Source organism: Podarcis cretensis (genome assembly GCF_951804945.1).
Source record: "Podarcis cretensis genome assembly, chromosome: 5".
NCBI classification, from domain to species: domain Eukaryota; kingdom Metazoa; phylum Chordata; class Lepidosauria; order Squamata; family Lacertidae; genus Podarcis; species Podarcis cretensis.
In genome coordinates this window covers 73,315,814-73,343,783 of record NC_137174.1, presented here as the reverse complement: position 1 = coordinate 73,343,783, position 27,970 = coordinate 73,315,814, and the positions used below count along the sequence as shown (strand labels likewise).

Genomic DNA, 27,970 nt, shown 5'->3' with positions numbered 1-27,970 from the left:
AATAAATCAAACAATGTGTGTCCCACCAGAGTGGGATTCTTCATGAACAAAACTGAGCAAGAAGTTAAGTAGGTTCTGTACTGCCCATCTAAAATCAGATTAGCTATAGTGTTCAAAATAATGACAGTTTGATATTTTATTTGATATTTTCCATGAGCCACAGAAATGTCTCATGAGCTCCAGAGTAAAGAAGTGGGCAGCTCATTGAAGGCAATGAGTATCTTAAGTGAGATACTTCAAGACAACAGGGCTCATTCCTTTCCCCGCTAATCCCTTCCCCATTCCTCGGCATATGTAGTTATTACAGAGCTTTCCTTTCTCACTCCAACAGTCTCCACCCTACTCCTGCAGCTCATCGCAATGAAGTGGGACTCACAGTTTTCCCCTCATGCAACCTGATTTGTAGATGGCTTCTGCACTCTACTGCTCACTGAAAGATGGCAGTCTCTTTATACACACACACCTTTTGGATTCCCTCCCCCCCCCTCCATCTGTTTTCCTCTCAGGGCTCACTGTGTCATCTTCTCTTCCCCCTCTTTCACACAAACTATCAAAGAGGAAGTGACACGTGCGGCTGACTGGTCTTGTGACATCTGTAAACCTATATAATGTTGTGCACAGGCTTTATTGGCTGATCACCAGGAGATTTTTCAACATTACCAAAAGCAGCTGTGGAAACGCATCCTGGAAGGATTCCTAAAGATTTAACAAAATTGGTTAGTGCAAATGCCGGCAAAGACAAACACTTTTTTTTCTAATATTTATTTTTTTCCACCTGCAAACTGTAGCAAAACATGATCAGCTTTATTATGCAGACAGGTATCCCTCTACATTATAGAGAATTTAGGCATGTATAAATAGAAGAGCTCTTTAGGAAAGGAAAAACACTTCAAGAAATGAATAAAACCTTCAATTTTGAACTCATAACTCCAAACAGCAATGGTTAAAATGATGTAGGCCATTCATTCCAAGAGATACGACAGCACCTTAAAGTGACTGATCTATTTCCCCCAGTAACGTTTTTCACATAACAATGTGTTAAAAGTTACAAATACTGATATGCACAAATAACTAATTCCTAAGGAAAAAATATGTACAGTACTGCAGCATAATGAATGTGGTATCTGCAATAACTTATTAGCCAATTTTAAAATACATGATACCATTAACATTCTCCTGCCAACGCACAGATAAAAAGATGTTTCCATGGCCCCTGTTTTGCACATTACCTGGTGTTTCTTGGTTTTAATACACAATGCAGGCTTTTTTATTTTTTTTGAAAGAGTTCTCTTGTGTTTAAAGCTAAGATCAGTGAAACAAGACAACAGTGCAAGAGGCGCAGAGATGTTGTGTGATCACATAAGAGTTCTTTTAGGTAAAGTGTCTATAAGGCTATAAGAAAGGATTGGTTGATGAGCTTCCTGTTGGAAATTGCCCTGCTGGTCCACCTGCCTAAAGAAAACAAAAGAGAAGTCTCACACAAAAAGCCATATGCCAAGCATACCATCTGGACAAAACTTAATTTTTCCATTTCCTCTAGATGGGCCAACTGCCTATAATACATTTTTAGCAAAGGCACAAGAGGAAAAGAGCTAACAGCATAGAGCAGATGTACACAGATGACTGTGTAAAACAGGATGGGGAGGTGAAAGTTTTACTTTTTTTGTATCCCTTTGGAATTAGCTATGACTCCAAATATATAAAATTACAAGCATCAAGAGCATGGCCCCCTGCTCCATCCCAACTGAACTGTCTCATGAATCCAAGTCAATAATGACAGAAAAAGTTACCCCCTGATCTAGACTACCATATCACCAGAGCTCACTTACCATAAAAGGATTACTAGATACTCCAACAGCTGTAACTTGCCCAAATGGGGTTACTACTGGTTTTGCCTGTCCAAATGCAGCAAAGCCGGCTCCTTTGTAATAAAATATCAGAAGTTAACTTTAGACTGGTAACCAAGTATCACACTATGCATATACTCTGCTCTCAGCAATTAAACTCAATAAAATATCTGATCCCAATCTTAAACAATGGGACTTAATCACTTAGTTGATTTGCTTCCTACTGTAGGTTTCTTCAACAAAATCATGTCAATTAAAAATACAACTTGAACTGCTCTCTGTGTGCTCAGAACGGTTTACTACAGGCTTCCCTCAACCTCGGCCCTCCAGATGTTTTGAGACTACAATTCCTAGCACCCCTGACCACTGGTCCTGCTAGCTAGGGATCATGGGAGTTGTAGGCCAAAAAACATCTGGAGGGCCAAGGTTGAGGAAGTCTGGCTTACTACAACCATCTTAGTATCTCTTGTGCCCAGTTCTTTAACGCTGGGATCCTAGGTGTGTCTGAAATATAAAAATACTAGCTAGCAAAGCCTATGAAACATGCATCTTTTTCTGACATAAAGGCACATTCAAACTTCATGGTATAAAATTATGCATAAACTAAGTTTCTACTTAATCATACAGTAGTATATTTGCCAGATTCTTTAAGTGAAAAGATTCAGAATATCATCTTGAATACATTCCCTGTGTTTGTTAAGTAGCAACTTAGGTGTAACCTGGTTTTGCTAGGGCCAAACACAACTTATTTAGAAATTATAACACTCTTTTCCTTATAAAAGGAAAGGAAGGCTGACAAAAATTCTTTGCACAATAAAAACAGCTCATGCTAGTAGAATAAATATCACAACAATTTTTTCTGTGCCTAAGGACAAAGAACATGAGAATATAAAATACGCTGCTCAGGTGACTCTCCCCCACCCTCCTCCCTGCACAAACGTTTATACCACCAGTGTTATTCTGAAGCAGCAATGTAACATTCAATTGATGTTACACAGGATAGGCAAATTCTCTTGAAATAAGCAGTCTCAACTTCCAAGACATTCTTAAGCTACTATTGTATACTCCCATCAGCTAAAACAAAATGTAACATGCAATCATTTACCATTTGGTTGCTGAGTGAAAGCAGCCTGAGGAAAGGCTGCCTGGGCTGGGAATGCAGGCTGCTGGAAGTTACCACTAAAGCTAGTAGGAAGACTGTATGAGGCAGTTGTTCCAAATCCTGCAGGCATGCTCATGGATGCTGTGCCAAATGTTGCTGCTGGTAAGGGAAATGTAAGCATTCAATTATTTTTGAGCTATGATTTTTCTGTGAAGTCACGCATATCCTCAGAATCCCTTATGAAGCAGCCAGTGACATGGCTAGCCTTAAAACTATTAAGCTTCTGGATTTTCTAAGAACACGGCCAAAAATTTGTTGGGCCTGTTCTTTTTGACAACATAACATTTGCCAGTATCTCTGCCTAGATATTTCCAAATGTTTTTTTAAAAAAACAGAACATGGAAACTAGATATAACAGGCAATCGGGATGTGATTTCCAGTGAATACAAGATAGACGGAAATTATTTAGAGGGGACAAAAATACAAAACAGGCAGCTAATTTCAAGATAAAAGGGCAGGAAAAAGCACCTAATTTCAAAAGTGCAATGGAGCCATTTAGCTCAGTAATTCAAGAGCACTTTCAGAAATAATTTAACAAGGAAAGAATGAGCAGAAAGCATTAGAAAACTGTTGCTGTTCACTGAGGTGCAAACCACTATTAAATTCTGTTCAATACACAGCAGTTGTCAAGATTCAAGAGCAACTTCATTGGCTACCTCAGTGAAATTTGTACTCTGACAACTGATCTATCTGCCCTTTCAAACTGATTTTTGAGGGAAGTGCTACTCAAGGAAACTCTTAACCCATGTCACAGTAAAGAAAAGAAAAATATTTTTCAGTGGCAGCACTGCATGTGAAACAGTCTAGTAATTAATTTATACCTAATATTACTAGACATAAAAGTCTCACAAGAATTTCTAGAACATTATTTTACTGAACCAGGAACTATTTTTGCTTTATTTACAGATTTAGAATGACGCTTCCAAGGAATTTGTTGTTGAGATCTGGCACAGATTTATGTCATCACATCCATCAATAGTTATGGCTAGCCAGGAAATACATGGCATAAGAGTTAACGGAAGGGAATTGTGGAATAAGGAGGCCACACATGACTAGAAAAATAGACAAGATACAAATAGTGCACTGACAGAACTTACACAAGCTACTATTAGCAGAGAGGATACTTAATAGTGAAGCTTGCTAAAACAGCAAAGCCAAACACATTGTGGCAAAATGGTTTGGCGCTATGACTCATTTCACTTGAGCTACTACGAACACAAGCTTCAAAACTCCACTCATTTTAAGCACCTACTAATGTGACCATGGACGTAAGATAACAATTTCTGCTTACAATCCTAAACGCACTTACTTGACAGCAAGTCCCAATGAAATAAATGGCATGTACTTTTGAGTATGTGTGTTTAGGAGCGAGGTGTAAAATGTATTAACATTTACACCGAGTAATGTCATCATGTATTTCAGGTGCATCACCATCCATGCCCACTCCATTTCAGAATATGAAAGGAGGGTTGAAAAAGTCGTACATGCAGAGAAACCAGTAACTGGCAATAAGCTATCACAAGCAAATGGACAGTTAGCCACATGAAGCTCATATAAAATGTGGCCACCTACCAAAGTGAGCCTGAGGAAATATATGAGAGTGCATTGCTCCTGAGAGGCCTTATGGGAAGTCACAAAGAGACCAGACAGTGTCAAATGATTTATAAACAACTTCTCGCAGAAATATTTTTGCATGATAAAATAGCCAGCATTAAAACACCATTTAAAAATTCAGAATACTTCATAGATAGAACTATGCGCAAGTCACTTGTCAAATTCCTTCCTCTAATACAGAAGCTATACAAGTTTTAATGTGCACAAGGGCCCAAAAGCCGCAAGGATAAATGTGTAAATTTTCTTGCACACATTATATATGTTAAATGAACTACAAAGATTAAGTGTTCTAAAAGTAGCAACACAATGCAAATGTCTGAAACACAAATATATAAACAACTCAATTTATACTTTAAAAAGCAGGAAGTGGAAGTTTTTTATCTAGACTTATCTATGTTCCCTGCTCCTAGTTGTCTGTCCCAGATTGATAAAGCTACAACAAAAGCACAGACGTCTCCCCACTTACACAAATTTGACTTACATGTGACTGCGTATATACATTACAGTATATAATTAAATAAATTGATTTCAACCACAAAAAGGTGTAAAAAGAGCAAAAACAGCCTGGAAAAGAGCAGGAAAACTACAAAAATGGTGCAAAAATAACAGGAAAATGGCTAGCAATCCCATGAGCCTTTGCACCAACCTATGAGGCCAGTGGAAAGTTGAGTTTGGGAAAGGAGGTTTGTAGGGAGGTTTTTCAAGGGTTTCCAGAGGTTTAGACAGTGTTTACAGGCTTCTTAGATGCTGCTCCCCACTCTATGCAATTTCACGTATGTGTGTGTCCCCGGGAACATAACCCCCGCGTAAGTGGGGAGACGCCTGCATTTGATTTCATAAGAGCTTAACTATATTTAGCATGTTAGTCTACCTCAAAGTTAAAATTCTATAGTACCAGAAGGTAAACATTAATTGCTATCAAACAAATGCATAGCATGTTTTCTTTTTCTAACCTGTTGCTGCTCTGCTATTGGTTTGGAATGGGTTCGTTGAAGGTGCTACTGCGGCTACAGGGGCAGCCACAAATGGATTTGTGGATGGTGTTGCTGAAAAATTAAGAATGGACATTTTTAACGCACTATACAGCCCTCAAATTGCCTATCAAAAGAAAACAGTATGATAACTCTTATGTTTAAGACATATTTTTATCATTTCCTGGTTAAAGATGAGCCTGGCACGGCTAGGCACATTTGCCTTCAAGATGTAGAGCATAGCTACTGGAACAGAAAAAATGGGGTCGTGCAGCTGAATCTCTCAAACACAGGTTAGCAATATGGCTTAGTAATGTTTTACAATACCTCCAAATTGAGCAGGAACGTTTGATGACGCAGGCTGTGTCTGTGTATTAGCACCCACTGGTACTGTTCCAAAAGCATTACTGGAAATAATTCACATTCATCAATATCAGAGTCAGTTACTTAACAATTAAGACACCTACAGTTAATTACTGCATGTGAAAACATAGGAGGCTGTTAAATCACATGGGGGGGGGGGAGTTGGTTCCATTTCGTTCAACTTAAACCACAAGTCAAAAGCTAACTGGTGATAGATCAGAATTTGTTTTCCCAGTTAGCCAAAAGTAGTCACAGCTGTATAAAAAAATCAACTTAGATACGGTTCAAGCAGAAACTTGCACTTCTAGACAGTTACAATAACAATATATTTAATTTCTTTTGACATGGCTAGTACCAAGTTTTGCAAACCTCTCTTTATGAAAAGATTTGAACCAATTATGCCATTATAACCAATAAAAATATTCATACAAATGGCTTATCCCTGAAAACAATTTAAAGCAATCCTAATTTTATCTCGGAAGTAAGCCTCACTGAACTCAACAAGACTTAATTCCAAGTAAGTGTCTATAGGAATGCAGCCCTAAAGCACTGAGAATACTGAAAGCGTTTTCCCCTTTTGCCAGAATATTTGTTACATTTTTATTCTTTCTACTTAGAGTTGGCGATACTTATAGCTTGTTTAAAACCTTTCACCTGAGTAAACCAATCCACCTCTTCATCCTCCCACTGAAGCAGAAACTCCCAATGTAACTGCAATTTTTAAACTATGGGTTTTCACAAAATGTCTGCACTTCAAAATTTTACCATTTCATTTTTTTGCCATTTGTAAACATGACTGGTTTACAACAACTTCTATCAAGAAAGAGTACCTGCTAACATTACTGGTGGAAGTATATGCATTACTAGAGGTTGCTGTGGAGCTGAACACACTGTCTAATTCTGCTAGAGCTGCATACTTGTCTGAAGATGCACTTGGCTGGCTTGGGGCTGACACAGTGGGACCTGCTGGTACTGTATGGGCAGCACCAAAGCCACTTCCTGGCTCACTACCACCTAGGAAGAAAGAGACCAGATTAAAAATTCACAGAGTAGATTTCTTTAGAGTTTAAGTTAGCAATAACTGAGATGACATTTTTTTGTTGAGCAACCTACTATTAGAGAGTTGCAACCATGCTTTTCCATTTTCTTTAAAATCAGAGAAAGTCATGCTCCCAGCAAATGCAAACCTTCTCCATGGCAGCATTAAACTTTATTCAACATATTGTATCAAACCAAACCTTGTATTCACCTCATTTTCAGAAATATGAACATTAAAAGAGAGTCCCAAGTCAGGAGCACTTTCTGAAAGTCACACATGGACATAGGCTGACCTGTTCAATGTAATACAATCAGCTCATGTAAGACCAGCATACATGTTAGGAATGCCATGTGGATGCTTGCTTTAACTGCTATTCATATGTAGAACCTAAGTAAGCAGATCAAACACTACCTCCAAAAGCTCTGTGGTAGTGTGAGACAAGTGAAGAGTCACTGCATGTGAATGGCTTTTCATGTGGTAAGAGCCACTCAAAGTGAACCCTTTTATATTTAATAACTAGAAAACAAAAAGATGATCGACTAAGATATGAAAAGAAATTGTGGCATACTCCAGCATTACACAAGCAGGCTTCTGATTATGTAACAGGCCTTCCTTTCTTTCCGCCCTGCTCCCTTCGTCTGCTCCAGAGCGTCCTCAAACCCCCCAGAGCAAATTTGGGAGGCTCGTAGGGAGGAACTAGAAATCTCATTGCATAGCGGTGTTTCTCCTGCTGACAAACAAACAACACTGGATTTTGCCCTAATAAATGTGCATCCTTTTTGTATCCGTGTCTAGCGTATTGCAACTTTAATATGATACTGAACAAACAAAATGAAACCTACATACCCAATAATCAATTACATTGCTTCCATCCCAAACAGTTCAACACAAGTTATTCTCTGTAGTGTTAAACTTCTAACACCATGAAAATCTTAAAAATTAGAGTACAGTTAAAGGCTGTAATTTTTTGCTTAGGATACACACATTCACAAGCCTTTGAGTCCTTAACCTCAATTGGAGGGTAGATTCCGGAAATTACTGAGCTTTATTTTATAAGTTTATATCCTGCACATTCCTTCAAAGGACCCCAGGGCAAGTATATCCAATGCTGGTCCTACTCAAAGTAGACCTGTTGAATTAATGAATATGCCCAACATGGGTCCATTATTTTCCATAGGTCTACTCTGAGGAAAAACTTAGTTGGACACAATCCACTATTTGAGAGCCCAATGAGATCAGGATGAGGCTTCTGATAGTTTCCTCATTGTTAAGAGGCTTTTTCCTAGCTTAGCTGCAGGAAATAAAGAAACCAAATGGTTGCAGAGCTGGCCAGGGAAAAGCTGATATTAAATACTAACAGTTAACTTGTACTATTATCCTTTCTTTCTTTCTTTCTTTCTTTCTTTCTTTCTTTATTTATACACCACACCCCTCATACAAAATATCAGGGCAGTGTACAACAAGGTCCACAAACACAAAAAAACAGAAGGCATAATAAAAGGAATACAGCAATTTTATATTTTTAAGATATATTTATAACCCTAAGCCCTTTTTTTTTTTTTTTTTTTTTTTTGCTTATATATCATATTGGGCTAATAGAGTATTTCTGATTCTTAGTGGACCCATAGCTCTAGGTTAATGAGAAATGTATCCCACAGAGGACTTTAAACTTATTTTGAAATACTGTACTGCATTCCAAACACCTCCTTTATTATAGATGTTCAGCTTTAGGCATATTTCTACTTTATTTGAAACGCGATAGAATTTATAAGGGTATGAGAGACCCAAGAGCCAGTGTGATGCAGTAGTTGTAGTGTCAGATTAGAACCAGGAAGACCTATTCTGCCATATCCCCATTCAGCCATCAAGTTCTCTATCTGATTTCACAACCCTCTTTCTTTGATTAATTGATTGATTGATTGATTGATTGATTGATTGACTGATTGATACCTGGGTGTCTTACAAAGTTAAAATTACAATAAAACAATTTAAACAACCCAGCTCGCAAGGTTGCAATGAGAGGCAAGGGAGCAGGGGGAAGAGATTATCTATGCTACCCTGACCTGCTTGGAAGAAAAGATGGACAGAAACTCTGGAACATTGTACCACATGAAGTCAGCTAGTCATCTATTTCTGGAAATTGCAGTTTTGGTGCACAAATTTCCAAATGACGGGTGACCATTCAGCAGCTGTGTGAATGGACATTTCTACTCTGGTTTTTTAAGCTTGAAGGGAACCTGGCTGGATGGCCCCTTGTGAACTTTAAGGTTACCTTGGCCTTTCTAAAGGATGAGATATAATAACTGAAACACATAAATCTCCACAAGTTCATTTTTATAACTGCATCAGAGGGTTTTTTATGCATTGTGGATCAAAAATACATTGTGACATTGATACAAAAATAAGCAGGGAAAGTAGAAGAAAAGTCAAAAAAATATTCAGGTTCTAAGATCGCTATTTCTAGCATCACCAACTTGACCACATTTTGAGTTCTCTGATGGTATTAACTACACTGAAAGAGATGTATTTCCTTGGAAGCTTTGTCCTCAGTCAAATCAACTGAGTCATCACCTATATACACAGTGACATAACACCACCAGATAACTGACAGAATATAAATGGTGCTCTGGATCCTGGTGTGGATGGAGGAAACAACTGAATAGAGTAGGGACCACTATTGCTGCACTAATTTTCCTTTCCAGATCCACAATGCTTGCACGACTGCCAGTGTATCACATTTTCAAGCAATAGGCTATCAGTTTATATGGTGTATAGCATTCAGAAACATTTTAAGTAAACAAAACATTTTAATTTCATCAGACTATTTATTTTTAGTTTTTATTTTGCTGTCTATTGTTTTTTCATTTGTTTTAATAATGGTTTTACTGTTCTCATTTTTTTATTGTATCAAGATTTTAGGGGGTTTGGGGTTGTTTTTTTAATGCAAACTGCCTTGGGAGCCCTTAAGGGGGCCAAAAGGTAGTCTATAAACGTTTCATAAATAAATGTCTACTAGAACATAACAGAACACCACTACTGCCAAGATAAATAGTGTAAGAGAACAGGTCAAAGAATAAGAATTAGTACCTTGCCCTGTGCTGAAGATATTATCTAAATTAGCAAGAGCTGCATATTTATCTGCTGACTGGAGGTTCGGTTTATTCACTGCAGCTTTACTGGCTGCAGTTGTGTTGCTCTGAGAAGCACTGAAGGCTCCAAAATCAGCACTGGAGGATTTGGGGAAGTTATCAAAGTGTGCAAAGTTAGCATTCACTGATCCAGCGCTCCCACCTGTAACAAAATAAGTTAAACATGATGGATACTTTCAAGCTCAATGAATGTCTCTTCAAATACTATTGGTGGCCATGTGCGGATATGTTTAAAGGGTCACAAATTTCAAGAAGCCTCTCCTATGGCCAGGTCTTCCCTTGGTTAAAATAGCCGGTTTTTATTTCCAAAATCTAAAAGCCCTAGCTTACCAGTGCTATAGCAGAGTGCTGCAAGAGTAGGTGTCTCAACAAGGCTAACCTCAATGATTCACATAAGCAGCAAGTATTTTAGTATTGTATCTCCTGCTGCAAATTTAGTTAAATAAGAATTTGTTTGACTAACCATAGTTTTATTATTTCTGACAGGGAAGCAGAAATATCAAGTTAAGTAAACACAAAGGATCCTGAGGCTTTACTATGACCTTAATTTCTTTCTTCCCAGGGACTACTGTTGTGGGCACCCCACATCCTATTGCTATCTTTGACGAACAAAGATAGCTGAAGAGCGTAGAAGGAGTGTGCACCACATTTTAAAAATAAAATAAAATCCACATCAGTACCTGTGACAACCATGCATTTAATGTTTTCAAATTTAAACTGGAAGAGATTCCACTCAAAGGCTGCCACCAAGTGGTCCTTAACTACTGACGAATATCTGATTCCACTGGTGAAGGTAACAGGATATACAGCCTCCTTCCTCACAAGAAACTGCCATACATCTTGGGTGACCTGACTCATGACAACATTTGAGAGATCAGTTTGTGTGGGTTCCACAAAATTTGTCATTAAAATTTCCATCCTTAATACCTCAAAACTCCAATTATGAGATACTGACCAGGTTTTATATAGCTATCCTTAAGTTATTAGATTCTCATAAATTCGGTGACATTTTCAATTTGCAGGAAAAAGAAAACCATTTTAACTTTGACTCCAACCGTTTATATTAGGAGGTCTCAATCAAGTGCTGCTCTAGTAAACTACAAGCTAACATCTTTTAATTCAATGGCTAATGAAAAGCTTGACATGAAAATGAAAAGGAAAAAAAAGGAATTGTAAATGAAGTGAGCTGAGTTTCCCACCTTGGTGGAACTTACTGCGCACAGCCTGGAGAGGGAAAGCGGAAGTAGTAAATTCACCAAAACTGCAGCTAGATGAAAGCGTTCTGAACGCTGGACAGCCAGAAATTGTGTGAGGGGTTAAAGTTAACAAAAGGGAAAAACAAAATTTTAAAAGAAAATCTTAAGACAACACACTTAAAAAAGGAAAAGGAAAAAAGAAAATACGTCAGCCATAGATCAAGACAAGCAAACATTATACAACATGACCAAAATTAAAGAAAAAGCAAAGCAGTAGCCCTTACACATGAGATTTTTTTTTTTCGTGATCGAGTAATGTACTTGTGTTACATTAAATTAGTTTCTTCTCTAGTTGCAGAGTATTTATCACCAACTTGGAATATGGAAAGCAGTATTTTTTAATTTAGCCAATATTGTACAGTGCCAACAAACACGACACAAATATTTCATGTGTAGGGATAATTAAGAAGCTACAGGGCAAAAACTTCATGCGAGAAAAAAGCACAATCCACACCAAACAAAAGGCAGCATTCATTACAGGTTTCCCCAGAGCTTCAAAGTGTGTGTGTTAAGACAACTAGATGAAGAAAAGAGTTAAGATATTCTAAATTGTGTCCAGATTAGTTTACATTAAGAAAGCTAACAATGTTAGAGCATTTCTACCTGTATTTTGGTGCTGAAAAGCAGACTGACTTGCTGTGGGGAAACCACCAAAATTACTCGAACCACTAGACTGTCCAAATGCATCAAAGTTTGCAAAACCTGCATTTGCAGAGTTCTGCGCTGTAAATTGCAAATGAACAAAACATGTTAATGGTATGAAAACAAAAAATAGGTCATAAACTGAATCAGATTATGGCAGGCTTTGAGGGTAGCAAAGCTGCACCTCAAACATGCCACTGACATAAATTGTCACTTATGAAGTATGGGACAAATAATTTTGAAAACATAACCTCCAAATGGGAATATAGTTATTTCCATGGGATCTGTGCAAGATACATAGAACTGATGTTTGTCCCTCATGCTGGTCCGCAACACAGAAAAGATCACTTCTGCTGATCACACTACCTCCAAACACACATTTTTTGTATTGATAATAAATAAGTTGCACTTTTTTTAAAATACAAAAACAGCTATCAAATTCCAGCTCACACAATTTGGAGTTCTTTTAGGATGTCATCATATTGCAATACTATACTCCTGGTCTCTGTTGGATAGAGCGATGGGCCAGTTGGATCTTTGTTCACTGCTACTATGGTATCCATTTAAGACAGCTTCATCTTGTATCATGGTGATCTTACAACATTTTGGCTGACGTACAAAGCAGGCTGCAAGTTCTGTGCACCCAAGGCTTTTGGTGTTTCTTGAACAGAAAATATCCATGCCACAAAAAAATAGCTCTTGAAACTGTGAAGGAGCTTCATAAGCATTGTGCAATATGCCATGGAAAGTCAGTAACCCCACTGGGTATACACAAGCCCATTGAGCTCACCTAAGGCAGCTCTCTGGGTCCTGGCCTTTGAGAAGTTACTGAGCCATAAAAGAAGACAAGACAGCCAATATAAATTTTAAGAGAAAAATCCAAAAGGAAGGGCAAACAACACTGTCAAATATTGGGCCAAAAGAAATTAGGATTTTTAGTATTTCCATCACTTTACAATATTGAGAATGTAAGGCAAGTAACAAAGTGCACACATTACAAAGTTGTCCATAGACGCAACAAGGTTAATCAAAGTTTGAATATATTGTTCCTATAATCACTTCCAGAAGCATGCAATCAAAGAGTTAACTAGTGAGTTGAAACCACTCTGAAATTCAGCACCTCTTTCTGTTGTTCCTTTAGACTGCCAGATCACAGAGGTTCAGTAACAATAGAAAACAGAGTTCATAGAATTCCCATCAGGGTCTGGACTTGGAAAACTTTTATCACCCTTGGCACTCTCAATTCTAGTTTCCAGCCCTCAAAGCTTTTCTTGCCTCTTCCCTTCCATCAATCATGCACCATTGCTTCTTTCTTCAGCAGAAAGTATCCAGCTTTATTTTCCTTTGGTCCCTGCATTATTTGTTACTCCTTTTAACTGCCCTGACTTTTCATAAGTCTGATATGCACTCCTCTCTCCTTCTGCCACAAAGCACATTGTTTTCTCCTCATGCATAATCTCCACCTATCCTTCCCTCCTGGTTCTTCTCTCAGTTCATTGCTTACTCTGCTCCTTTCATCCAACCTCCATGCTTCTGAGTCAAAATCCCACAGGGGTGTTGGAAAATACATGCAAGCAGTGGCCAGACCAAAATGCAGGCAGTCAGACAAGCATTCATTTAGAAAATTGTACCCAATTGACCTACGATCCATATATTTAATTTCTCACACATACACACAAAGAGAATGGAAGAGGAAGAGGGAAGTCCTGAGAGGGAATTCCCGATAATCAGCATGGGATTAGAAATCCCAAGCAGTTACTATGCATTCTGTGCTTACTGCTCACTTTCCTTGATGACCAGTGATGAAGAAGCTTCTCTTCCTCTACTGACAGCACAGAAGCAGAGCAAGCTGCTGGAAGAGGGACGGAGCAATTCTCCAGGTCACCTGTCTCCCTCTGCAATCAGGACATATGAATTAAACAAGCATGGGGTTGGGCCATGCAGAAAGGATCCAGATACGATATAGGCCTGATCTGGCTCAAGGTCTGGCAGCTCTCCACCCGTTCTGTAAAGGCCACTCACCACAGAATGCCACATTTGCTTAAAACACAACCAACAGTACTCATTTCCCATACACAACTATTTGCATAAACAGAAGTGAACGAATAAACTGAGAGCTGGTATAATATATTCAATTATATAAACTGTCAAGTGCTTGATTATCAGGCTACTCAGTATGTTATCCTTTCAACCTTCCCTTTGCAATGTAAGAATAATGACCTACCTTACAAGGCTGTGGTAAGGATTATTGAGAGAATGTATGCAAAACACTATGAACAATTTAATTCTAGATTTGGTATTCCATATAAGCTATACTACCAGTACTAAATTATCAATTTATGATCCTAAGATAATAGATTGGAAGGGCCAGATGTTTAAATCAATAAATAGTGCACAATTTCAATAAATAAGATTTTCATAATGGTGAGGGACTGCCATTTTGCCAGTTATTTCAGAATTAAGACAGGCCAATCAGTCCAGTTTTTCAGACTAAGTTTCCTGCTTACATTTAACAGTAAAGGGAAAGTGGCAATTTCAGTGTAACAGCTAAGTGGAAAATTTAACCATTCTTATTGAAGCAAATTGGGCAAATACTTTTTTTAAAAAACCAAACAAAACTATACGATGTGCATTTGTAGGGACTGGATTTCAATATCAGTTATCAGTAACAAATCCAGGAATGGAAAAGACTATTACCTGTATGACTGTTGAAATGTGCAAAATTAGCAAAATTCGCTGTAGCTGTGGAATGAGGAGCAGGAGCAGCAAATATGTCTGAACCAAGGTCAGAGAGAAGATCAAACTGTTTCTTTTCTTGTGACTGTCCTTGAGATCGATTTACAACAGGAGACTGTAAACAACAAGTTAAAGTTGGCTAAACAAACATGAAGAGAGATTAATCCAAGGTTTTATTCCTGATGTAGAAGGACACACCATTTTACTTTTCACCCAGATCAAGTTATTCTATCTGATAATGCACTAAGGGATCTGTGCAACCATTCCATCCCTCCAACTCTCTGCGAGTAGAGGAAGGTTTTGACCTGGCACAGAAAGAATAACAAACTTGGTGCCAGGAATGCCTAGCTAGAGAGAGCATTCCACAGACAAATGTCCACTGCTATAAAGGCCCTTTGTCATCATGCTCTGAACCTCTCTCAGAGGGGGTAACTGTAGGGCCTCAAATATTGACTTAAGAGTATGGTTGGGTTCATAGCAGGAGAGGCATTCTGTTAAATATTGGAGTCCTGAGCCATGTAAGGCTTTGCAAGTTTAAATGAGCATATTCAATTAGGCCTGGGAATATACAGGCAGCTAATGCAGCCAGACAGAATAGCAGTTATATGATCGAAATATCTGAGAGAAGAGATACGAGTGCTGAGCAAGCAATAAGGCTGGCTGAGATTCAGCATGGCTAAAAGAAATGAGAGTAGGAGGAAAAATCAGAAATTCAGGAGAACTGTAGGGTATGAAAGAACAGTTTTTGCTCCTCTACTCACTTGTGTAGGTGTGCTCTTATTTAAGTGCAGTGCCGGTGCAGACTCTCCCAGAAGAGATTTAAGTGGCTTGACTTCTGGAGTACTACTTGTACTACTAGCAGAGGAGCCAGATATAGATGCATGGACAGATGCCACAACTTTTGCTTGTTCTGGTGGAACATACCTAAGACAAATATATATTACAAATTTAATAGACACAGTCCCAATATATCTTGTTAGCAGAAAGAGAACCCAAAGTTACTTTTTCAAGCACTATAGCAGGGGTTCCCAAAGTGTGGTCCACAGGCCACTGAATGAGCTTCATTCAGGTGGTCTTGGTGTGTCTGTGGATTTGTGGCTGAAGATGGGAGGTGGCAAAGTCATTCCTTTAAATACGTATATTGATTTCTAATTGTATATTATGGCTTTTATTTCTTACATGGTATTAAAATTGGAATTTTATGGAATTCAAACTGTAATAAAATACTGTAAGAAACAAAAGCAGCAATAAAAATAAAATTAAATATCATATAGCATCTAACACAGTACATTACAACTGCTAAATTGGGCAGAAAAATCATTAAGTGGTCTGTCAAGAACAGCAATTTTCAAGTGCCCAAGGGGGTGGTGAGGTTGGGAACCACTGCACTATAGCAGCTTACAATACAGAACAGCCGCCATGCAAAAACAGTTTCAACAAATCTCCCCATAGCAGTCATGACAAGAGACCCCAGAGTAGAACAGTTATTTTGCAAGACTATTTCAATTCAATTCCAGTAAGCTACTACCAGCAGTTGTCTGCCCTAGAATCCATCTCAAATACACTGATAACCTGCCAGTCCTGGTCTTAAGAGTATAAGGCATTAATGAATAGAGGCAGTGGGCAATATCATCTAACAGTTTCAAGTACAAATTCTGTAACTGTACAGCTCTTAATGTTTATGTCAACTGCTACTAAGGTGCACTAACCTCAAGAAGAGCAAATCAAACATGCCGCACATTTGGGAATGTGTTATAAAATTTACAATATTTTGGCAGCATACTAAACTTTAAGGAATGCATTGAATGGTACACTAAACAAACTAAATTCTCAATTAATGCTACTGACATTTTTAATCCCAAACTGAAGTATCCCCAAGGTCTGCTGATACAAGACTGTTTCCCACATCAGTGTCTATTTCATCGAGGAAAATCCAGTGTTCGTTGAATATACAGTAAACCTGTACATCTCTTTAACTTCACGTACACCTACGAAAGAGTATGCTTTTGTCATGTTTTCCACCTTTGTGGAAGCAATATGTATGTAATAAATTATTTTGCCACATAAGTAGTGGGGAAAGGAAGCTGTCTCATGCTACAGAAGACCACTGGTTCAGCTAGCTAGGTTTATCCTGGCTGGGAGAGGCTCTCCATTGTTTCAGAAGGGAGACATTTCCTGCCTTAACTGGAGGTGGTAGGTAATGAACCTGGGGCCTTCTGCATGTAAATCAGATGCTCTACCACTGAGCTATGTCGCCTCTCCTCCAAAAAGTCCCATCACTGGGATTTGAATTTGCAGTCTTAACCTTCCTCCTGCTTCTGTCCAGTACCTACAGACTGGCTTAGTCAATCATAGGCACTGTCAACAAGCCTGCCTGAAAGTTATTACAAAAAGAGAACACATGCCCCTCTGCCACAAGAATTGCTTCCTGGCAAATTTTCCATTGTCCAGTCTTACCCTCAATATTGCTCCTTGTGGTCAGGAACAATTGTTTTGTATTCTTTGGGAATAGTGCCAACCCTCATGCTAGCCCAAGCCCAATGAAACATCATAATAATAATGGAGAAGAGGAAGTAGTTTCAGGGGCCCCGAGAGGAATAATCTCTAAGATAGTGATCAAGATTTGGCAATTACAAATGAATCATGGGAGGCTATCTTCCTGCAAAGCATCCAGACAAAGTAAATAACAATACAGTGGTACCTCGGGTTAAGTACTTAATTCGTACCGGAGGTCCGTTCTTAACCTGAAACTGTTCTTAACCTGAAGCACCACTTTAGCTAATGGGGCCTCCTGCTGCTGCTGCACTGCCAGAGCACGATTTTTGTTCTCATTCTGAAGCAAAGTTCTTAACCCGAGGTACTATTTCTGAGTTAGCGGAGTCTGTAACCTCAAGCGTATGTAACCTGAGGTACTACTGTACAGATAAAAGCATGTATATACTTAAATGATAGTTATACTAACAAAATTAAGAAACACCAATTTTAGCAACAAAAAAGGTGTTTTAAAATACTAGCAAAATAAGGTGTGTACTGACCATCTTTTCTTTTCATATTTTTCTTGTAAGAATTCCTTGACCTTTTGAGGATCCCTGAAGTCTGGAATTGCTGATGATCTATCATCAAATAATCCTAGCCAAATCTGTTTACACACCTTGTGAAGGAAACACAATACAGTATTAGGTTAAATCAATTTAAACTTGATCATTTAATTCATATAAACAGTGCATACATACACTTACCAAGGAGTTAAGTCCCACTGGGTTCAACCAGGTTACTTTCGGAGTAAACATTTATAGGTGTGCATTGAGACACAGTAATCTGATCCTACTATGCATACCTGCAAGGCCATTTAGCTCCTCTACAATAGCAACTATTTATATCAAGAAGCTGAATAAGCATTGTGCTTAAGAATTTAGTGGTGTGCATATCAGTGCTTTTCATAAATCTTAATCCGTTTCTCGACAGTGTAATTGTGTAAGATAGTATCACCAAAACATATCACAGAAGTTCAGTTATTTATCCTGCATTTCAACCCAAACAAAGGCCCCTAAAACAGTTTACAACAGATGTTTCCCCAAATAAAAATCTGCACTTTACAAATTACATCTTTAATTGAGGGGTTTTGTTTCAAACTTTACATACATTTCTGTAAAAATGCATCTAAATTTTTATTTGTATTTCAAGACCTTGAATGCCTAAATTAATACAACTGATTAATTGAAAGATGCAATCTAGTCCAATATATATAATTTGGTACAAAAAGGTTCCCAAAACAAACCATACAGTTTTCAAACTGGTTATGGCTTTCTAGAAGAGGATGCTAATGGCCGTTTTTTAAAAAGGACACAGATTTGGTGTTGAGGGGAGCACACAAAAGCCTTTTGACATCACAGAATCACATCATGGGAGTGGTCTGTAAGAAAAAATGTTGTTTTTTTAAAAAAACCTAAAACTTTTTTTAATGGATAAATTTAAAATTGGGGACACAAAAGGCCTTTTGGCAATAATGGCAACACATAAGGAGATCCACAGGACTTTAAAATGTGTTTTTTTAGAATGTAAATATTACAGCATGAGGCCAAGTGGTTGCTCAGTTCATTGCGATAAAGGTAAAGGTACCCCTGACCGTTAGGTCCAGTAGCAGATGACTTTGGGGTTGCGCGCTCATCTCGCTCTATAGGCTGAGGAAGCTGGCGTTTGTCCACAGACAGCTTCCAGGTCATGTGGCCAGCATGACTAAGCCACTTCTGGCGAACCAGAGCAGCACACGGAAATGCCATTTACCTCCCCGCCGGAACAGTACCTATTTATCTACTTGCACTTTGACATGCTTTTGAACTGCTAGGTGGGCAGGAGCTGGGACCAAACAACGGGAGCTCACCCTGCTGCAGGGATTCAAACCGCCAACCTTCTGATTGGCAAGCCCTGGGCTCTGTGGTTTAGACCACAGCGCCACCCGTGTCCCATATATTAGAGCAGGAGGCCAAGTGGTTGCTCAGTTCATTGAGATAGGACAATTGTTGCATAAAGCTGAATAAATGTATTCAGGGATAAAGGCATCTATTTCTTATCTGTTACATTACTTCCCTCCTAGCAAATGCAAAGAAGCTGGGATTTTGCATGCAGACTGTTGTTGCCAGTCTGCATTTAACAGCAATGACGAAAATGAGGATTCCCATGGGTCACCCTGACTAATATAAACCAGGAAGTTGGCCAGGAACAGCTAGCTGCCTAAGTACAGGCAGGCAGGCACAATAATTCAATTTTCTTTCCAGAAACCAAATATTAACACTAAGCTTAAGAAAATTCTCAATAGGTTTTTGCAAGTGAATTGATAATACAGGTAGAGAGCTATAAGCTGTATATATCTCAAATCCTAGCAAAAAGTGAACCAATTTAAATTAAAGCAACTAAGTTGTTAATGTACTGAAAAGCATGCTTTGATTTATGAAAACTTCCTCAAGTGCACTCCAGCTATTTCCTAGAAAAGACACTTTCCACAGTTGATGCAAGTATGGAATGACTGGAGTGCCAGTTTATCTTTCATTCAAGATGCAACTGCACACTGTTGCTTATGCAGACTGGTCAAAACCCTGTATCTCAGTATTTTCCACCTTATGGCACAGAGATCATTTGGATAACTTCTAGTTAAAAATAGGTGGTCTGATACAAATAAGTCACATTTCATTCATCTGTAGACTACTCTGTATAAAAACAGTTTGGTAATAAAGATAATGAACATTTCAGAATATGCCATACAATGAATGAATAACGTATATTTTGCATCAGTCAATTACTAGATTTACAATTTGACATAGCAACAAAGCAGAACTATAGTACAACTGAAACTTGCCACAGGAAGGATTTTGAAACGGTGTTCCTGAGTAAGCAAGCAGTAACTTGTATTCAGTAAATACCCTAATTCCTTTGTCTTAGTCACTGATCTATTGGCTAATATATGCTTCCTAGAAATGCAAGAGCTGAAAGCATTAGTCCAACACAATTTTAGATACTCCATAAATAATAATTGCACTTCAGTCAGGAATTACTTGCTTGGCTGCCTTTATAAGACATTTAAATATTCCCTCTATACCACTTTCATTTTACTTGATTACATTCTATTCTATTTCTACAGGAACTGCCTCACTCCTGTTTTGTGAGCATAGTAATTCATTATGGCATAGTATCTCTTCATCTGCAGCAGTTTATTCCTTTGCAAATACTGTAATGGGAACAACTTTTGTGTATCACACAATAAAAAATATTAAGTAGACAAAAATAAATTTATCAAAATGTAAGAAGGTTGTACTTGTCAATTATTTGTGTAAGGAATTGCTCTAAATACCACAACTGCTTACAGAGACCCTTTAATAGTTTCTGCATCTTTCAACGGTAACTTATGACCCCAACTGCTCATATTACATTTCCGATAAACAAGAAAAATATAGAGAAACAAGAAAAATATACTGATTAGCCTGGTCCCAAGAGGATATAAATGCCCACTTATTTCTCACCACTTTGTTGTGGGTTTAAAGAACTGATCTCCCACCCCTACCTTTTTCCTCCACCTTCTTTTTGTGGCTTAATAAGTGCCCTTCTCTCTTTTTAACTGATGTGAGCTGCTCTGGGAGACAATAACTAATAGAAAAAAGGACACCTATGATAAATTTGTATAGCGTCACAACTAGCTTACACATGCATCATAGGGGCATCAATATTTCTAAGAATTTGTATTGCAGAAAAGGTTGGCACACATAGTCCCAGTCATCCTAGATATAACATAAGTTTGAGGGAAATTACTACACCAAAGGGTCAAAGCCTTGAAACATTAAGTTTAGTGCACTGCAGAGGGCAACACTCCCAATGAAGACCATGCCACCTTACACATGGGATAGACTGTCAGACTATGAGAATTCTATTGCCCTAATGCTGCAAAAGGTTTAGCATTAAAAGAACAAGGCCTAGGGAGCTTTGGTTTTATGTGCTTCATCCTATTGCATGAGGAAATTAATAACTCCAATCCTGTTATGTAGCAAAACAGAATCAAAACCAGGTTCTTAATCCCATTTTGCAGGTTAAGCACCAACTATGTTTGCCTGTTTAGACAAGAAAAGTATGGATTGGCACAAGTGATATTCTTTTATCTTATAATCAAGCAGAATTATGTTTCACTATGCTCTACCAGAAAAACTAAGTGCTATAAGCCCCTTTCTAAAAATAACTTTTAACTGATTGCTGAAGAATGGAAAAGTTTATTGCCGATGTAAGTTAACTGTATTCCTCAGCAAGCAGATGACCTGGCTGAATAACGTAAGACAGAGTCATGGGCCAGGCTCCACCCATGTTTATTAGCTATCACCTACTATTATTTTAACTATAAAGACCTACAATTTTATTATTTATGGTGTCTTTATGGCATTCATAAAGTAGTTGGGATACCCTGCTAATGCCTAAATGAAGTACTCATTTCATGAGATGTCATGTGTTCAGTGTCAAGTCTCAAAACATAGTATTCTCCAAATTTGTGCCAAATTTACTTAGATCTTTTACAATGCTGTTAAGAAATTATTTCTAGAAGATTCCAGAACCAATGCCTGTAATCTGATAACTATCTGCCTTCACAACAGAAGACATGGGGCAGATCCCAGTGCCTGAACTAACTTTTGCAGGAAGGGAGTCTGAGGAACTGAGGCAGATAGTGGCTGATAAAAGAAGAAGTTCTAGGCCTAAAAGACAAAATAAAAGCTGACAAATTGCTGGGTCCAGATGGCATCCACCCAAAGAACTCAGATGTGAAATTGCTGAACCTTTAACAAAAAATATGTAACTTGTCCCTCATAATCAGCCTCTATACCAGAGGACTGCCAATATAACACCAATTTTTAAAATGGGATTTAGAGGAGATCCTGGAAATTACAGGCTGGTTAGCTATGTGTGCCCTAGGAAAACTGGTGGAAAGTATTGTTAAAGATAAAATAGCCGAACATACAGAAGAACAAGGCTTGCTGAAGCAGCTTTAGCATGGATAGAGAAGAGTTTTTCTCCTTCTCTCATAACCAGTGTTAGAAACTGGAATAGAAAAACTAGGAGCCAAATGGCACCTGGGTTGTGGAAGCAACACTTTTTATTTATTATTTTGATAAGCATGAATTAATACACAATTCACACAAGGGACACATTGTTAATATCACATTTTTAGCAGAAATTGTTACTACCTGTTTATTTTTGTGTTTACAATAAAAATATTGGTACCATACTTCAGTTTTCAAAACACTCTACTCTTTTTTGTTAAACTCAACATACTGTCTGTCCTTAACATAGACTTCAAAGCTTCAAATCACATACATTTCAGTAATCCTTGAATGTCAGCCAGGCACAAAAAAAGGCACCCAGACTTTTGGAGGAGCTCGCAAATGGAGACTCTTTAGGTGCAAAATGTGCCTGGCACCCTGCTAATTTCAAACTCTGTTCATAGCACCACTACTCGTGGACATCCACTGAAGCTGAACCTTGGATGATTGAGGACAGATAAACGAAAGTATTTCTTCATACTTAAAACAATGGAGCTGGTTCCAACAGAAAGCAGTGATGGCCACCAACTTGGATGGCTTTAACAGACTATTAAGATAAGTTCATGGAGGACAAGGCTATCAACAGCTGCTTGTTCTACAAGTTGTTGGGAATTGCAGGTGGGCAGGTGTTTCCAGGCTTCCTAAAGGCACCTGCTTGGCCAGTGTGAGCAGGATGCTGGACTAGACAGGCTACTGGCCTGATTCAGCAGGCTCTACGTAGGTTCTTCTTTCTTCCAGGAATTTCCATTTTTATATTACAAAACCATTATATTTTCTGGTAATTTCAAAGATCCCACATGCAGCAACTTCTTCCTTTCTCCCTATAATTAACATATGGCAAGTTACTGCTGCACTGTGTAAAATGGATGGGAATTAAGTGGTTTGAGGAAAGACCACTCATCTTTAACAGGCAGCTCTACCCACACTGAAAAATGTACCACTGCAGTATTTTGAACAATAAACAGTTTTGTAGAAGAAAAAGGAAAAAAGAGTAACAAATACAATTGGCACAAGGCTATGAGACATCATTCCTGCTGCAGAAACCAATTTGGAGGGGTCTGAAGTTTCATAGTTCTCAAATGCTTTTTTTTCCCCCCCCCCTACATACAGCAAAGAAAATTTCCATTGTCATTTTCAGCATGGGAGTGGCTAACCTTTTCTGCCTCAGGGGCTGTATTCATCCTTGGCTATCTCTCTAGGGTGTACATGCTAGTGGGTGGGTTTGGCCACTCTCCCTCACACACAAGATACACCCTCACACACAGCCCCCAGTTGGTCCACAATCAGCTCAGGATGACGGTCACTGCATCCTCCCCACTGATCAAGTGATCAATCTGATGATAATTTGCCATTTCTAATACCCATCAGGGTGCTGGGCAGGGGGGTTATAAATCTATGACCATCCTGCACCATGTCTACTTAACACTCCATTTTTACCAACACCAAAATCAGTGTGGTTTATAGGGCAGAAAAACTTGCTTGGGGACTTCATTAGTCCAAGAGTTAACCATCCCTGAATTAAAGGCTTCTATCTTCTTGTACAATGATAAATCACATTCATTTGAGGATTATTTATTCCCTTAAAAACAAGTCTGTAATACTTACTTCATTCCCATGTTTCTGCAGAAATTCTATTTCTTGCTGTGTGAATGTGGTCATGGAAATGGACTTCACTCTGTGAGGTGGATTTAAACCTCGTCTATAAAACAAGAAAATTGAAGGAAGTCATTCTAGAAACTTTTCAAGAAGAAAATAAAGTTCTACTATACCTTGAAGCTACAATCGGTCAAAGAAACCATCCTAGCTCTGAAGAATCTTAGGCATGAAAGAAAATTGCCTTTTTCTAAGTGTTAGTACTTGTTTTGGAGTACTTATCCAAGAGCAGTGAAAAACTTAGGCCTAATAATTTTAGTTTAATGAATTTAAAATTTTACAGGAATCAATTAAGAATATCAGATCTCAATTCCATAGCCCATTCTCTTAAGGACATAAATCTTTTGAAGGGACTAAGGAAGTGGATGGTTTAACGTACTTTGTAAAGATACAGATTCACCTCGTTGCCTTGAATCTGTGACATTTTCTCCCTACTATTTACCTGCTTAAGATCTGGAAAGCTAAAAGTGTTAGATAACCTGAGGTTTTATATATTCTTTTGATTTTTAAGTGTTTGATGTCTTACTGCGTTCTAATTTGTTGGAAGTCATCCAGAGTGGCTGGGGTAACCCAGTCAGATGGGTGGCACATAAATAATAATAATAACATCATTGAAGGATTTGAAATTTATTTAAGTATCGCATTGCTACCATTGAAGTTTTTTTGATTTAACAGATTTTTCTACTCTAAAAATGCACATATGTCCAAGAAATTGATTTATTTAAACTGCTTAATATTTCAAAAATCTCTAAGCAATATAGTCTAATAAACAAGCAAACAGGAAGAAGTTTACTTGTTCCACCTCCCTCCATATTTGTCTCTTCAGACTTCTTAAAATCAAACCTGTTCCTTAAAATGGGTGTGACAAATTTACGGTCCAGACACTGTTGAACTCCCATCATCCCTTGTCATATCGCACGTGATCCTGTCTCAGTTTGAAAATGGTTATGCTAATTTCAACTGCAAAAGTTCAGCAGCAACCTTGCCACTGCTATAATGTATGAAATAGAACCCAAAGGTCTGAAAGTGAGAGAACCAATGATTCCTGCAAGTACTAAATAGGAAACTTCAGCAATACATCTAAGCTACACCTCTGTATAAGGATTACTGCAGGAAGGATTAGTGACTCAACAGAAATAGTGATATGGCTAAAGTTACTTTCATGTGTACTTGTAATAGTAAGCTAGTAAAAATCAATTAAGAGTAAACTTGTGAGTATATAAGTACATGGTGTTGACAGCAAGTCTTTTTACATATAATTTTTATGGAGAACTTTTTACATGCACATGTGTCTAATTATGGATGGCAAGTGATGGATTCCTTAAACATGGTCACACAGGGAGCATTATAACTTTGGTTCTACAAGTTATTTAGCATAAGACCTTCCAGTGACTTTCTTTACTATATGCTTTAAATTGGATATCCAATTGTCAGTTTGGAACCTTCCATACAAAGCACATATTCAACCTATGAGCTCCAATCTAGAAGCAGGAGTCAACAGTTCTGATCCATTTGACAAGTGCCGTACCTTCATTTTAGTAACTGTCACAGCAAATCAAGCTCCATGTGCAACATCATGTGGTTGAACAAAACAAATCTTGCAAGGTAAAAAGGATAACATGCTGGAGAAAACTGAAACTGCTTCAAAATGATGAGGGACAATTTGCAGAGTTTGCAAACCATTTCTACAGCAAGTTTGATATTAATTGGGTTACGAAAAAAGACCAAATTATTCTAACCAAACAACTGGCATGGTGAACTCAAATCCAGAGGTTAACCAGTAACCATTAATCTGTTTCCTGTTGTAAACCCTCAAGGCAAACTTTTAATGTGCTCAATAAACTCAAACCCATGAAGGGAACACTCAGGCAAAAGTGTATCAAAAAATAAAAATGCATCTGCAGAGTATTTGTCAAGCTTTCCCCACCCTTTTTACATACTTCCTGGATTAATATCACAATTGGCACCTGTCCACCTCTAGCCTTTCATATGCTCTAAGGGAACTTGATCAAACTAGCAGACAAAGTTTGCATCCCTCCTCCTAAAGACATAGCCCACTTTATATACAGAGAGAATGTGCTCGTTAAGACCCTCAATTTTTCATTACCGATATTCCTCCCACTTTGAGGAAATAAAACCCACCCCTTCTACACTTAAGGGACGCTGGAAGATTCAGCAAGCCCCACACCATCTATCCTCCACCACATCAGCTTCCTTCTTTTCTTTCCGGGGATCTCTTCAGCCTGGTCTCCCAATTCTCATCCGTACCCAGGCGCAGCCCTCTTGCACACCGTGTGCCCCTGTCACTCGCCTGAAAGGCACACGAGCAACCCCCACCCCACCCCCGCTCTCTGCCCTACACCACGCGCCCCATTCCTCTCAAAGGGTCTGGCCCAGCAGTGGCGTAGCGTGGGGGGGGGGGGTACAGGGGGGGCCGGCCGCACCGGGCGCAACATCTGGGGGTTAGGGTTAGGGGGCGCAAATCCACGGGTAAGGGGGCGCAAATTACTTGCCTTGCCCCGGGTGCTGACAACCCACGCTACGCCACTGTGGCCCAGCAATTATGGGGGAAATGAGAGGAGGAAAGAAAAAAGGAATCCCCCCCCCCCCACACCGCAAACTGCCCGCAGTCCCCTTCACGCTTCAGCCTCTCCCCACCCACCCCCTCCCCGAGACCGCTGCCAATTCCCATATGGGATCAGGAGCGGGGCGGGGGGGGGGAGTCTTCACCACCCTCTCCCAGCCCCCCTATTTCTCCTCAGCTCCACCACCCCCTCCCTCCCATCGCCTGCTTAACGCTCTCGATTGTTTCCTCCCGCCTGGGAGGAGGTCAACCCTTCCTCCTCCTCCTCCTCCTCCTTCCTTTCTTTTTCTCTCAGTGTCTCTTTTTTCTCTAGGTCTCCTCAACTCTCCTCTCCTCAACTCACAGGATGCCGGAGCAGGAGGTACACACGAAGCTGCCCACCGTCATGTCGGTGTAGGTGGGGCCGCGCTGGTCGCAGTCGAAGCACTTGCGGTTGGGCGGGAGGCTGCTCATCTCCCTCAGCAGCTTCAGGTGCTTCTCCTCCTGCTTCCGCTTGGCGCTCGCCGCCATGGCTTCGGAGGAGGCGGCCGGGTAATGTGCGTGTGTCCGTGAGCGCGCGCGGAGGTATAGAGGCCGCTCCCCGGGCTCGCTCACGCCGGCCGGGGAATGAGGAGGGAGGCCGGGACCCGTCCGGCTCCGAGACGCCCGTGAGGGGAGCGCGAGGGGGACGAGGCTTGGGCCCGCGCCCCTGGCGCGCGCGCGCAACCCCAACTGACGGACCGACGGAAGGAAGGGAAGAAGGGAGGGGGGAAAGGGAAGGAGGGGGAGGGGAGCGGCGTCGGCCCTCGGCGAGGAGGACGGGGCGGCTGAATGACGAGCCGAAGCGGAACCTGCGCGGCACCTTTTCTCTGTAGAGACAAGGAGAGGAGGAGGAGGAGGAGGGGGGAGCGAGGAGGAGGAGGAGGTGGAGAGCAGCTCGGCGATAAGCCGCCGCCTGCGCCCTGAAGGCGCCTGACGACGAGCGCCCCCTCCCGCCTGGGAGGATTCTTTCCACGAGCGGCTCCTTCCCCGTTCTGTCTCATTCTCTCCCCCCACCTCGCCCTGTGGGAGATGCTTACCTGGCGTGACCCTGCAGGTGGTTAAAAATAAGTAAATAGGAAAGGAGATGGAAGAGAGGGGGCAAAAACAACCACAACCTGGCCCAGTTGCAGGGGGAGGTGGCGAGAAGAGGTCAAAGAGAGAAATGTCAGTTAGGGAAGGGATGGAGGCAGATGGGACAACTGGCGGCCAATAAGCAGCAAATGACACCCCCCCCCCGAGATTTTGCCCCCGAGATTTTGCCTGATTTTAATGAAATATTCGACCCATGGCATGTGTAGTTCATAGCTCCTAGCTGTGTCCTGCCAAAAAGGCCCCCAGCAGGCAGGACACGATAGTTCCATA

The 27,970-nt window shown here is 39.7% G+C and overlaps 2 protein-coding genes across 23 annotated transcripts in view; one reads left to right on the top strand and one right to left on the bottom strand.

The window, feature by feature from the left end:
• The window catches only part of SLC19A3 (solute carrier family 19 member 3), a 45,025-nt gene extending 40,450 nt beyond the window's left edge, over positions 1-4,575 (top strand). For all 3 annotated transcript variants that reach the window (XM_079978542.1, XM_079978540.1, XM_079978541.1), the window contains one exon: positions 3,916-4,575. The gene's annotated coding sequence lies outside the window, so the exon portion shown is untranslated. The remainder of the gene's footprint in view (positions 1-3,915) is intronic.
• AGFG1 (ArfGAP with FG repeats 1) lies at positions 163-27,498 on the bottom strand. 20 transcript variants are annotated; one of them, XM_079978535.1, is made up of 15 exons: positions 26,931-27,498; positions 23,956-24,049; positions 17,815-17,930; positions 15,541-15,703; positions 14,741-14,894; positions 12,005-12,124; positions 11,345-11,434; positions 10,084-10,287; positions 6,875-6,971; positions 5,922-6,001; positions 5,577-5,669; positions 4,582-4,629; positions 2,953-3,105; positions 1,830-1,921; positions 163-1,452 (listed from the first exon to the last, which is right to left on the bottom strand). In XM_079978535.1, exons 1-15 carry the CDS (start codon positions 27,095-27,097, stop codon positions 1,393-1,395), a joined length of 1,731 nt encoding a protein of 576 aa, XP_079834661.1. In that variant the 5' UTR covers positions 27,098-27,498; the 3' UTR covers positions 163-1,392. The 20 variants fall into 20 exon arrangements, with proteins under 20 accessions (XP_079834661.1, XP_079834645.1, XP_079834656.1 ...); XM_079978519.1 differs by having other exon boundaries at positions 6,788-6,971; positions 26,931-27,491; XM_079978530.1 differs by having other exon boundaries at positions 6,788-6,971; positions 11,360-11,434; positions 26,931-27,490.
• Between the last annotated feature and the right edge of the window lie 472 nt (positions 27,499-27,970).